Below are 14,702 nucleotides of genomic sequence, written 5' to 3' on the forward strand. Positions count from 1 at the left end.
GCCATTTGTACTTTTTAAATAATTTTAGAGCCTAAAAATAAGAGCAAACTACTCCAATTCTAATAAATCTTTATACTAATTTCTACTTTATTATTCCAATATGAATATTAATGTTTTAGTTATATTAATATGTATATATTAGCCATTCCAGTAAGCATGATAACATTTTCTGCTTGTTGAACTTTCTTCATAATTTAGTATATTATATATTTACTTAAATATTTAGTATATTTAGTATATTATAATCAAGTATATTATGGAATTTAAATGAACACCATCCTTTACAAATGCTTGTGTAACTGGCCTGAAAAAGATAATTGAAGATCTATTAATCCTACTTGTATATTATGGCTTCTTTTGTTGATCACATTTTTTTTATTTAGAACTTTATTAATTTTTCAAAGTATAGTTAAAACACAATCTTTTGTTGATCACCTTTGGAGGACTCTCCTATGGTCTTAGGGAGCCAAAATAGAAAACAGAGCTACAGGGGGCTTATTATCCTCATGGCCAGGTTGTCCCATCTCCAGAACAGGCCAGCAATCATTTTTGGAGAGCAGGAATGGATGTCATTATCCTGAACTCACCCTCCACCCATGAATGTGATTACCAGGTTTGTTTTCCTCTCCCTTTTTGAAAGTGGTGTTTTCTGTACCACCTCCATCCTGGGAGGATTACAATAATGTCTTAGACAGACACCCCCTCCCCCTGCAGTTCACATGAATATAAAAGAGGGAGGAGGGGAAGCACAATCAGACTTGCAAGATTATATTACAATGGCAGTCTAAATAAAAATAGTTTTTAGTCTTCCACAGAATCTATTTCTTGGTCTGTCTGCCTCATAGGACTGAAATCAAACCATGGAATCCAGCAAGTCAGGCAGGGATGGCGTTGGAGGGCAGTACTCCAGCAGCAATCCTGACTGTTTCCTAGGGCCCAACTTCAATCAGACCATCTCACATCTGCAGAGCCTCTGAGAGGCTTCAAGGGCTCATGGATGACAACAGCCTTGTCCCTCCCCTGAAGTCTCAGCTGATACAAAACTCAAAATTTGGGTGGCCACAGTTCCAAGAGAGGAACATCCCCTTCTGAGTCCAGCTAGGCCTCAGTTAGGCATGCAAACTTAGCACCCTCATTCATGATAAGATCATGAATGAGGACAGTTTTATTAAACACCAACCTGGCGTTCAAGGGCAAAGCTGAGCCCATGGCAACTGAGGATCCAGTAGCAAGGCACTGAGGGTGTAAACCAAGGGCCAGATACAGCCTAAGTGTTTGTCTCTGTACGTATGTACATTTTGATCCTTTAACAGCAGTGGAAGAATTGTCCAATGGGGTGCTGTGATAACGTGCAATCAGGATTTGCAAGATGCACTTCACTCTAGATAGGATGTTCTTAAGCCAATTTAAAACAATGTCATAAGGAACATAAGAAAGGAGCAAGTTAATGGTGCCCTTCATATATGCCTGAAGAGCCACTAGAGGAATTCTTCAATGGGAAATGCAAAACTAGATTGGGAATTATAATAGTTAGATAGCCAGCACAATTATATGATCTGCCTAGAAGTATGTTCTTTCCCAATCCCCTAATTTTATTCTCAACTAAATGAGTGAAGGATAGCTTTCTTAAATTGGAAAGCACTCAAATAATAAAGTATTCAGTCAATATGTAAAACCTAATTTTAAATCTGCATTTTTCTTTCTTTTTCTGAAGTTGTGTTTGCAAGCTTATTGTCAATAAAACTAGAATACTTGTCACTTCAAAGCTGGAACATTTAAAGATAGCAGACAAGATATTGATTCTCCATGAAGGAAGCTGTTATTTCTATGGAACTTTTTCTGAACTTCAGGGTCAGCGACCCAACTTCAGTTCTGAGCTGATGGGATTTGATGCTTTTGACCACTATAGCACAGAAAGAAGAAACTCCATTCTTACTGAAACATTGCGACGTCTCTCTATTGATAATGATGGCACGGGCTCACGAAATGATATGAAAAAAACATCTTTTAAACAAACCTCAGATTTTACTGAAAAAAGGAAGAACTCTGTAATGAATGCACTAAATTCTAGCCGCAAGATTTCTCTAATGCAAAAAACATCCCTGCAAGTCAATGGTAAGGAAGATGGTCTAGGAGAACCAGTAGAAAGAAAGTTGTCTTTAGTGCCAGATTCTGAACAAGGAGAGGCAATTCTGCCTCGCAGCAACATATTAAATCCAGGACCCACATTCAGAAGGCCGAGAAGACAATCTGTACTTAACTTAATGACCAGAACCTCAATTCATCCGGGTCAAAGTATTTACAAAAAAGGCAGCATATCAGTCATCCATCAATCTTCTGAAATAGACATTTATGCAAGGCGCTTGTCTCGGGACAGTGTGGTAGAAATAACTGAAGAACTTAATGAAGATGATTTAAAGGTATATATCTCAAATTAATGTAGCTAAATGGTTATCAGTGGCTCTGTTTATTGGACAGAGCCACTGATAACCAAAGCATGGTATTGCGAGATAATATTTCAAATTCAAAGTATCATTAGCTTTTATTTTAATATGCTTATGAAGGAAACGTGTGTACAAAAAGGCATACATTAGGGGAAATTGCATGTGGAAGTGTGCTGTCATTTTAAGAATAAGTGTTCCTGGAATAGAATGGGACACACTGTTTCAATCACAATAGCAATACTTCAAGAGAAGTCTCAAAGGGAAGTCTCCCTCTTTCTTTTAAGGAGCTATGAATAGGAAAGAATAAGGGGGTAAACACTATAAAATTCTTAAGCATCTTATTGTCTAAAGGAAAGCTGGGAACCAGAATTTTAAGCATATCTCAATAACAGAAGGAGTTCTCATGAAAACGGATGGTGGAAATTCCAGTAGGGTACAAATAACAAGTAATTATTTAGAATGTTCTAATTGTGTTCTCGATTCTTTTACCAGGAATGTTTCTTTGATGATTCAGACACCTTGAATACAGTCACTACATGGAATACATACTTCAGATATATAACCGTCCACAAAAAATTGATTGTTGTGTTAATTATGTGTGTTGTTATTTTTTTAATTGAGGTAAGAATATTGTAATCATAAATTCCAGTATGAAACAAACTGCTTGTACAACAATTGTAAATGAAAGAAATAGCTGTGCTCGCCTCTGCTTCAACTCCCCCCACCCACCTATCTTGCCCCCCCCCATCTCTGCCCTTTGGCTGCTGTGCACTCTGCCACCCCCACCTGACCTTTGCCGTCTTCTTCCTCCTGCTGTTGAGGTGCACCCAGCTAAGGCCCCGCCAAAGCCCCATGTGGCATCCCCTCATGTGAATGCAGGGCTACTGCAATAGCTGTAACTTTGAGGACTGACTGTAACTACCAATCATTCAGCGCTGTTGTAACTTCAAATGGTTGCTGAACAAATGGTCATTAAGCAAGGGCTACCTGCATGATGAAAACTTACCAAATGTATTGTTTCTTGTATTATTTTACAGATTATTTATTTATTTATTTTAAAAGATTTGTATGGTCTTCCATGTTAAAACAACTCTGGATAGCTCCCACCTGTACAACTATAAAAACCATAAAAACATATAAAAAGTAAAAATCGGGCACCTTGACTATACATTTCACTATGTTAACCTAGACACCAATATATTTTGATAGTCTCACTTATTAAATGAGCGATCTCCAATAAAATGCATACAGAACTGCTTACAAAACACATTTACTGAACAAAATTGCATACAGAAGTATATACGTTGGGAGAAGCATATGTGGAAACATATATAAGTTTTGATGCTGGCTTTTCAAGAAACCCAGCAAACTAATGTGGAAACAGGATAAAATAAGATTGGGAAAATGAGAGAAATAGAAATTGACAGATCTGTCCAATTTTGAAGGAGTACTTCAATGGGCCTGTAGATAATAGAATTGCAGCACCTGAAATATTTTCTTGTGCAAAATTATTAAATTGTAGTTTGGAAGTTCTCTTTTACAATTTGTTACTTTTATAGAGTAATCACTTTTTATAGAGTAACACTGGACATAAAACCTTTGGCTGACTTTATGTATAAGCTACATCCATGTCTATTACTTTTTAAAACATTTACTACATCAGGTGCAGAATATTCCATATTTATTCTAGCAATGGAAGTTAGGTAATCAAGATGGAAACTATATTAAAACCATGTATTTTACTTTAACCGCTTAGTAGATGTGGCTACTTAAAATTAGACTTTAAGCAGAAATGAAAGCTGCTATATGTTTGTTAGGCTTTATATATTTTTGGCTCAGCAGGTGAAAGCATCTAGATAGATTTGGCTGTGCTTAGAAGCTGAGAGGATCAGCCCTTAACAGTGTTTGGACTGGGGACCTCCTCAGAATTCTGGGAGTTTAGATTACAGTAGGGTGTCTCAAAGAAGACAAGCTACTTCTGTAATGCTGCCATGAAACCTTCATGGGTATAATCACCGTAACTTGAGCTTGACTCAAAAATCTTTACCTTTTTATGTACTCACTGGAGAATGTTAGTTAATCATCTTGTTTCACAGAATTGTTGCAAAATAAAGTGGGAAGAGACAGAGGTAGAAAATATCCCTGAAAGAAATTCAAAACAAGTAATATTAATGGCAGTAGTAGTGATAATACAGTAACAACAGCTATAATGAATTAACTATCCATTTCCTATTTTTAGGTGGCTGCTTCCCTGGTTGGGGTATGGTATATTAATCAGTGAGTATTTTTGCACAATATTAATTGAAGATTTATATATGTTACATAACTGTAACATTTTAATAGCAATAGGTTTTAATATTTAAAGTCAAACTAATTATGGCATGCTCAGTTAGGAGGCAGCACTTAGTTGATGATGGTTTATCTCAACAAGCTAAGCAGTGTCTACTTAGTTGGTCTGCCAGGAAATGCCAAGAACAGGCTATACAGGGAAGTTGAAAAAGACATTCCACCAGAAGATAATGGGAAACCATTTCCGTATTGTTGTCAAGAGAACCACACAGATGTCCCATGGAGTCATCAGGAGTTAAGCTCCGCTCGAAGGAGTTTTTAAATTTAGCCATAATAATGAGTGCAATTAATGGGCAGCTTTTTCTGTCATATCAATAATGCTTTTGAGAAAGTTGAACAGAACAAGGGTATTGGAAGAAAACAATTTCTCTCTTTCTCTCCCTGCCTGAAAATGAGGTAACTGCTATTTGTATTTCAAGACTCTCCACTAACACCAGTTGGGTTCCCTCTAATTTATTCCTGCATTTCAAATTTTCCTTTTGCTGCTGCTTACATTTAAAACACATATATTAATTGGTAACACTTTCAGTCCAGCCCTTGCTTGGCCCTACAAGCAGAATTCACTGTTATGTGCTACAGCCCAATTCTGCACTTTTAAAAATTATTTTCAGTCCATTTGTGTTTATGCTCAAATATGCCCTGCAGATGTCTACTAAGCAATATGTTATTTGAATTCAATGGGACTTACTCCTATGTAAATGTGTATAGGATATGCTCATATGCTTTCCCCCGTTGTCTTCTTTGGGCAGGGATATTTTTTATAAAGTGCAGTAATATAATAATAAATGAGGAATAACAAAAACAACAATTTTTGATGCCTTCCTTATACAGTTGAAATAATATGCCTCATTTCAAATACCTAATCATAAGAAATTCAAAGCATGTTCCTTTAAAACAATCATTTTAATCAAAACTGCATTCTCAGAAACTATTAAACTGTGATTTCAATGCTAGTATAAGATATCATGTTTTTTAAAAAAATGAAACTTAGTCTGTGACTGTAAACTTAAAAGTGACTGTAAACTTATAATCACATGCTTTTGTGTGTGTTTTATAGTTCAGCTGTTTCATCTCATCCAAATACAACAGTGTCAATAAAAAACAGTTCCTCTGATGGATCGGAGAACACTGCAGTTATTGTAACTAATACAAGCAGCTTTTATATTTTCTACATTTATGTGGGGGTGGCAGATACCTTGCTAGCCATGGGCATATTTAGAGGCATACCCCTGGTACATACGCTTATAACAATTTCTAAAACTCTTCACCGCAAGATGCTTCATGCAGTACTTCAGGCACCTATGTCTTCCTTCAACAAACTGAAAGCAGGTAACTAGAACCAACTCAATTTGCAATAGTTCTTATATGCCTAGGTACTATGGAGTTTTGGCAAAAGAGACATTTGTGATTCCTTCCTTCCTTCCTTCCTTCCTTCCTTCCTTCCTTCCTTCCTTCCTTCCTTCCTTCCTTCCATCATTCATTCATTCATTCATTCACATTCATTCATTCATTCATTCATTCAGAATTTGTAAAAGCTCTCAGAACAAGTTACAACAATCAATTTTAAAAATCCAAAGGTATTGAGGTAGATATTCAGCAACAGTCTTTGATAAAGACAGAGAGGAAGTACTCTGGATATTCAAGAATAGAAAAGTTCAACTGTTAATTACAATCCATTACCAGCTTTTACACTTGTTTGCGTAAGTGTGACAAATTTAAAATAAAATAAAATATTGCATTTATAGCAAAGACATGGGTTCCTTTAGGGGGCCCCAATGGATTCTACAAGCCGGGATCCAAAATTTGATTTATTTTGCGGGTGATATCAAGCTGCTTGTAATCTAAAAGGAAAGAAGCATAGCAAGGAAATTACAGTAGGTAGAGGTGAAATTATTCCCATGTGAAAATCCCCATGGAAGTAGCAGTATAAGACCTGTCAAATGGTTTCAACTGCTCCTGATCCATAGGGACAAGTACATTCATGAAAGGGTCTATTCCTATGTAACACCTATTACTACCATTGCTAGTAGACTTCTCAGGTCACCCCGGCATTTTTATACACCTTTCCTATTGTCTGATAAGAGCTTTGCCACAATGTATAATGTGGCAACATTCTGTGGGGTGACATGCAAGATCAGGAAGAAGCTGGTTCCCACAAAATATTGGCAATAATTGTTTTTCTCCTCAGATTGTAGTGGTATTTTTTTCCATAATGGTTAATTGCTTTATATATATATTTTCCCCCTGTGTTCCTTTTTATACTTGTTTTATGTACCAATACTTCCTCTAGTATATTCTACATAGGATAATTTTATAATGGAATTATTTTTACCTGTACTTTATTCATCTTATTTTTATATAGGCTTTGTTTGCCTATTATATATCCTTATAATTTTTAGTACCTGCTGGAGCAGTCCTGACTATTCCTTGGCTGGTTTTATATTGTCTGCCCCTCTTCATTCTGTTGTTTTCTTATCTCTTAAAGTGTATTGAACCATGCTGTTCTCTGGCTGTAATAAACTTCATGTTTCCCTGTAGCAGAGCAAATGAAAGGACATTAGTTCAGGCCAATAAAAAATGTTCTCCAGTATTTTGGCAGAACCAAAGTCTTCAAATCGTAGGCTGACTGGATGGCCAGACATTAGAGAGGATGGAAAGGGTAGGATATTTATGAAGTTAATTATGAAGTAGGCTTAAAGGTTGTCACTTTTTAAAAAGACTCTTCTCTGCTTTTGACTGATGGAACAGTTATTACTCAAAAGCTGCTGTGCTTTTTGACTGGGGCATCACAAAAGTCATCTGGATATTCCTTCTAGGGCACTACATGAAAAAAAAAAGTGTGCCAGGCAGCAGCACATTTAAAGGATAGAAAAAAGCAAATGAGGACAAATCCCACTTGCCACCTCATTTTGAATTTGCAAATATGATATATCTACAGTCGCAAATTTATCCAACCAGATGTCTGTCCCTGATTTTTGGACGCATTGCACCACCCGGATAATCCAAGACATGTGAAAAGTCTAGTTTTTGTTTTACCCATTAGTCTGACTAACGGGCTACAGATCTAAAATATTTTGATTTGAGATTATTTATGTTAACATTCTAAGAACATAGCTAAGAATAATGTAAATGTGAGGGGGAACAAAATATATTTTGGCAGTGTTCTCACAAAACCTTTGTCTGTAGGGATCATCCCTGAAGGGGAGAATAGAAATATCCAGCAATCTTAGTCTTTCAGTTTAATTTGCTCATGTAAGGCTTAAATACTTAATTGTCTAATAAATATAAATTCTACTATATATGAAATTTTCCTACTGATGATTCCCAATTTTTGCAAGTTTAGTAAAAAAAAAAAAAAAAAAATAAAGTAAATAGAACTTCACTGCACAGCACACTATTCACAACAAGTGAGGTTCAATAAAAATGGAAGAAAATTTTTCTGAACTCTATTGTAGCCATGCTAGGTGAGGAGGAGACAACTGGTGAATCTGATGCTTGCTAAAACTCATCCATGATGTCTAAATATTTATTTTATACTGTTTATAACCTGCCTCAAGCTTGAAGGACTCTGAGCAGCATAAGTAACAAAATAAAGTTTAAAAATATATAACATAACTAAAAAGTGTATGAATTGTTACCCCATGTGTGAAAAGCCTAAATGTATATACTAGGCACATGTCCTCTCACCACCCTGAATTAGTGTATACATCAGTCTATTCTTCCTACAGCTAATCTGAATGTAAGCCAATCAGTGCTACATGCTTAAATATACTGCAGATAAGCTCAGGAATGTTACGGTAGACCTTCAGCATGTCAATTACTTAAAAAGGCCATTTGTTCAGTTTAACCAATACTAATGAAATATTCAGTTGGTAAAATAACTTACTCCTTTTTTATCATTCAACATATAGGTGGAATTCTTAACAGGTTTTCAAAGGATATAGCAATACTGGATGACTTATTGCCACTTACAATATTTGACTTCATTCAGGTTTGTAAAATAAAAATAAATATTGCAAAAATTGGAAGTTGTTTTCTAGAAATCAAAACAGAATTTCTGGTAACACAAGAAACAACAGAAATTATGGTTCTTCTGTTACAGTAGGATTATCCTCAGTTTTTTGTCCCTAAAAATACCTTTCAGTAAATCACTGAACAGTAGCTTCTTAGACAAAAATTAAAGACAACTACTGTCTTCATTCCGGGGCTTTTAGAAGATCTGGTTGTCCAAGGATACTGAATTGGGTAAAATTTGGAGTGATGCAGTAGGATGGCACCTCTACTGGGGTGAGGGGAAACATGTACCATAATACAAATAGCATGATTTATATATTTATGTGACACATTGAAACAAAAGTATGTAAGAGCAGAGTCTGGGTCATGATTTCACCATGCATGCCATTTTTCCATCATTGTGACTTGCTGAGATGCTACTATTGAACGGGGTTTTTATCTAGGGGCATATTTGGCTGAATAAAATAATCTAATATTAAGAATTAATATTTCAATAAAATTCAATTATTATTATTTTTAAATTGCATCTTCCAGCTACTAGCTTAGCTTTGGTTATAACCAATTCTATGTTGGTCAGAAGCCATAATTTAGCAACAATGCATGTCATCTCACCTCATACAGTAAACTAGCCAGGAGATACCATTTTGCAAACCAGTGTCTCACTGTTTAGCAGCAGCTCATCTCTGGTTCTCCTCAAATCATGTAAATCGTTTGCCTTTTTACAAAAATAAATCTCTAATTTGAAATAAATTCATGGTTCTTTCGATTTGGTATATGTGAAAGCAATCTTTTTCAGTTCAATAATTCCAGGAATTCTGTAGGTGACCTTGAACATAATAAAATATGATGACTAGGCTATCAAAATCTTGTGTCAACAAGATTGCAAATTGTGTAATTTTGCAGGGTAGAAATATATCATTAGGAGTTATGCCAAGATAACATATTTCAGAATGTTGTAACTCTCAGTTACAGTGACCAATTTAGATTTCAAGGGAATGGACATTGAAAACAATCTCAAATTGCTAAATATCTGTTGTTGCTCTTCAGATATTTTGGACTACAATTACTGATTTGACTGAGGAAACTAGAACTGTGATTCAAACCCTCTGAATGGCACCATATGGAAGAAGGATACTCATACGATAGCAACCTTAGGGAAATTACTTCCTTATAACATGTAAAATTGTGTGAAGTTTCCTATATCAGTAGTATTTTTCTTTCAACTTGCAGTTAATGCTCATTGTGATTGGTGCTATAGTAGTAGTCTCTGTTATACAACCTTACATCTTCCTGGCATCTGTGCCTGTGATAGGAGCCTTCATTATGTTAAGGGCATACTTCCTGCACACATCTCAGCAGCTGAAGCAACTGGAATCTGAAGGTATGATCTTTTTTTTTTCTTCCTAGTGTTTTCCCCATAGTTGCAGGAAACTTTTTCCACTTTTTCCAGATTAACAGAATGTTGATCCATTGGTTGCCACAGGAATTGACCAACAGGCTTGTTGCCTGAGCTTCACATCGTGGGCTGAGAGAGAGTGACTGGCCCAGAGTCACCCAGCCGGCTTTCATGCCTAAGGCAGGACTAGAACTCACAGTCTCCTGGTTTCTAGCCTGGAGCCTTAACAAATAAAATGAAAACAGATTTTCTCTGTTGCTTTTCATCCAATTCCTATTTTAAGATCCTATTCTCTATGAATAATGTTCTATAGAAATATTCAGTGCTTGTCCAGATGCTGTTAATAAATATGATTAAGAATGCTCAACTTTCGTCAACAATCTCGGAAGCAACTTACAATGGAATAGTCTCAAATACATAATACAATGAAATCCTAACAAGTTAAAATAATTCATCAAAAACTGTATTATCAAGTAGTATCAAAACAATAGATATTCACCTGATGATTACACACCATTTTTAATGTTCTGGGATCTGATGCAACTAGAAAAGAAAACAAGAATATATGTAACGGAAATACAAGTACTAGTTATGTTTCAATATTCATGCAATTCATTTTTTAAAAATAATAAAGATGTATTATTTTTATTTTCATATTTACACTCCTTATAGCTAGAAGTCCAATTTTCACACATCTTGTTACAAGCTTAAAGGGACTCTGGACATTGAGAGCTTTTGGACGGCAACCGTATTTTGAAACATTATTCCATAAAACTCTAAATTTGCACACAGCAAACTGGTTCCTGTATCTATCTACATTACGATGGTTCCAGATGAGGATAGAAATTATTTTTGTCATCTTCTTCATCATTGTGACTTTTGTTTCTGTTGCTACTACAGGTATATAGCTTTGCTTTTGTATTAAAAAGAGAAAAAGAGAGAGAGCAAGACATGTTACCTATATAAACATATATAGATCTGAATAATTAATGGACATTGTACATTGATAGTGGTTTAATCAGTGTGCTTTAATCAAGAACGACAGAGATGAATGTATTTTTTATTTTATTTTACATGTTTACATAGAAGAGTTATGGCTGCCTATATTACATACATAAACCTGGGTGGCTAACAACAATGCAAAATAACAATATAATGAAATATTTATCAAGAAAACACCAAAACAAAATTAAAATAATCATAATACAATAACTGAGGCACCATATAACAAACCCATGATGCAAGCCACAACTCTTAATGGGCTCATCTGACATCCCAGCATGGTACCTGGGGGAAGAGCTAGGTCTTCATGGACTTCCAGAGGGCCAGGAGCATCAGAATTTGCCATATCTGGGGGTGGGGGAGGCTGTTCCAAAAGGCAGGAGCTTTGACAAAGGAGGTACTTGATTTTTTCTGATTACATGTGTCTGAAGTTCTTACTTGTAATTTGCCGGTGCAAAAGAGCGATTGCCCTGAATTTAAGTGTTGCCCTAGTGAGCTGACAACAGTTAACTGAGATATCACTTCTCTTTACCTCTGTGAAGATTTATAGTACCTATATATGAATGTGGGTATGTATGCATATGTATTTTATATGTGTATATAATTACAAGCTATCACAGCATACATATGCATACTATATTATATGCTAGGATTTTATACAAGTCTTTCACCTACAGGTAATGGGGAAGGAAAAGTTGGTATTATTCTTACATTAGCCATGAACATTATGGGAACATTGCAGTGGGCTGTAAACACAAGTATCGATGTGGATAGTCTGGTAAGAACCTCAAACATTTCTTTGAAAATAAACATTTTATTTTATTCTTTTGTTAATTTAGCAAGCTTATAAAATATCTTACATTGTAGAATATGCATTTGATATTAATTTTATGATTGTAGGTAAGAATGTATTGATATATGATTTGTAAACCATTTTTTTTCCTTCAAATTTGCTTCCCCAACATTGCATATACTGTTTCTAGCACATCTTCAGTCTCTTGTACCTCAGAAGTTTCTTTTTACAAGCATCAATGTGCAAATCTGCACAGCTGCAGTTTAGAGCAGTGCTGGAAATGATTAGTTTGCATGTCAGGAACTGTTTCAAATTGGAAAGTTTCAAGATGTATTGATATATTTAGTATACTGCCGTAAGCACATAATAGACTCCTTAGCAGTTAATAATACACCAAATTTAAAATCATTGTTGTTTTTAACTGTTGTGAGCTGCTCAGAGTGACTTAGGTGAGATGGGCAGCCATACAAATTGAGTAAATAAATAAGTAATAAAACACAACAGTTAATTAAAACTCAGAATATAACAATAACCTATCTACCAAACCAAGATTTCAAGCCTTACAAGGCCAGCAAAGACAGGAAAGAAAATTCAGTTGAATTTTTGGAATGATCTTCATCCTTAGTAGAGCAATGAATCTGAATCTTGAAGGCCTGCCTATCACTGAGTACAGAAATGGCCTTGAAGAAGAAATGTAAGAACAGTTACATAAACACCAACTTAGCCCTGAAAGGGAAGAGGCTCAGAATGTCTTGATTCTCTTGGGGATAAGAAGGCAAGAGAGAAATTCTATCAGGCTTTCAAGATTCTATTATTATACTCCGCAACTATAAAATACAGTTCCACTATTCCTTCTGGAGTCTCTTCCTTACCTGGCCTACCTTAAAGGGCTGATGCTGCCAAAGCAATTCTCTAGTCAGAGTTACTCTGAGCCTCTTTCTCATGCTTGTTCCCTGCCCTGAACTAAGAAATCTTTTTCATAGCAGTCCTTCCTCCTCTGGATTCCCCAGGACTGCTAGACCTTCCACCACACAAGAAAATCTTCTTCCTGTCTTCCCTGAAAGCCCTCCTGAACAATTCTGGCTTTACCACCTTTGGAAAACCATTAGAGTAGATGCTAACTTCACTTTAGAGGGAGATGTTCCATAGAATAGAGGACATCATATTAAAAGCTACTGGTTGCAGACCCCCAGACCCTTCACCTCACAAAACTGAGGGACTATTTAAAAATTCAAGAGCATATTGGATTAGTCAATTCCACTTGGAAGAGGCACTGCTGAAGGTCCCAGGGAGCCAAGCCATGTAGGACTCAATAAGTTAAAACCAGCACTTTAAATGAACCTGGAAGCCAATGCAGGGTCTGCAACAAAGGAATCATAGACCTGAAGTAGCTCTTGCCTGCCAATAAACTGACTACTGCATTGGTGCACAGAGAAATGGCTTTCTCAGTGGAAGAAATTAATAAATATTTCTGCAGATGTCCATTGCAGCCATCATTACCAACACTGCAGACAGTTAGTATTGTGCAACTATTATCTATTGTCACTACTCTGCTATTACATTACATCCAGTACAGTTAATAGTCCTGAATGTGCAATCCATTCCCCTATATATTTGCGTAGCTTCTAAAAGAAAAAGGCATATTGGTTTGAATTTCTACCTCGCTTCTCTGGGATATGAGAATTCAGAGGGAAACTGCAAATATTTATCCAATTTTCTTTAGAGTGTGATTACTGGATAGCAGCAATGTTCTTACGGTATGTGGTTTCATTTACGCATACCTACAGGTTGAATGTGTGAGTTGGAAGCTCCAGTTTAACCCATACCAGATCTTAGAGATATCAGGTCTTTCATAGAACTCACCTGTGTCTCCTTCCAGTCTCTCAGAACTGCCAATTTCTTCTTTGTCTCTTACTCACAAATATAACTTCTACCCTTCCATTGTTTAGTGAATGAATCACCTGTGTGGGCAGAGAAAGTTCTACTTACAGAAACCTTAGTGATAGGAATTACCGAGGTGCAAGGAATTCTGAGTGATCATTTTGACTAATTTTTAATTCCTTAATATGTTTTGCTTCTTTGAGTACCTTTTCAGTTGGATGCCTTGTTTCAGTCTCCTGGAGAACTTGAGTGGGTAGATATATTCAGATGCCTCAATGCAGCCTCACTGTTTCCAGTAATACAGGAAGCTCTACAGGACTCTGGAGTTAATTGCTAAAGAAATTGATTTTTTTTCAGGATTATGATAATGTCCAGGTCTGATCATTAGTGTATCCATATTGCTCATTAAAATGCTTCTTAGATGAATGAATGTATAAACAACTCAGGAATTCAAAAACATATTTTGAATTCCTGAGTTGTACAAATATCTGGATGATCCTGAAATATAATACTGTACCTCGTAGTACTATTGGCACAAAAAAATAATAATAAAAGGCCTGGAGTTGGATAAATGTTTACATGTAATTAAAAAAAAGATATTTTGTACATTGTATTTAATAATTGTGCTTTACAGCTGACTTATACTCTATAACAATATATTATTTCTTATATAAAATTTTCTCATTCCAAAAACACATTTATATTTTGAACTTAGTCAACTTTTGTCAAGCTAATTCAACTGTCTTTTCTCCATAAACATTTAGGGATAGCTTTGTGCCCATATTTTATTTTCTGGATATTGCTGTTCTTGTTCGCCTTAGTG

The 14,702-nt window shown here is 35.7% G+C and overlaps 1 protein-coding gene across 1 annotated transcript in view; it reads left to right on the forward strand.

Moving 5' to 3' along the window:
• CFTR (CF transmembrane conductance regulator) overlaps window positions 1-14,702 on the forward strand; it is a 98,494-nt gene that overhangs the window by 57,967 nt on the left and 25,825 nt on the right. The window contains exons 14-21 of the mRNA XM_063309508.1: window positions 1,715-2,420; window positions 2,937-3,065; window positions 4,684-4,721; window positions 5,851-6,122; window positions 8,705-8,784; window positions 10,038-10,188; window positions 10,876-11,097; window positions 11,877-11,983. Coding sequence (XP_063165578.1) covers window positions 1,715-2,420; window positions 2,937-3,065; window positions 4,684-4,721; window positions 5,851-6,122; window positions 8,705-8,784; window positions 10,038-10,188; window positions 10,876-11,097; window positions 11,877-11,983 — 1,705 coding nt within the window. The remainder of the gene's footprint in view (window positions 1-1,714; window positions 2,421-2,936; window positions 3,066-4,683; window positions 4,722-5,850; window positions 6,123-8,704; window positions 8,785-10,037; window positions 10,189-10,875; window positions 11,098-11,876; window positions 11,984-14,702) is intronic.

The sequence above is a fragment of the Candoia aspera genome, chromosome 7, assembly GCF_035149785.1.
Source record: "Candoia aspera isolate rCanAsp1 chromosome 7, rCanAsp1.hap2, whole genome shotgun sequence".
In the NCBI taxonomy this organism is placed as follows: Eukaryota; Metazoa; Chordata; class Lepidosauria; order Squamata; family Boidae; genus Candoia; species Candoia aspera.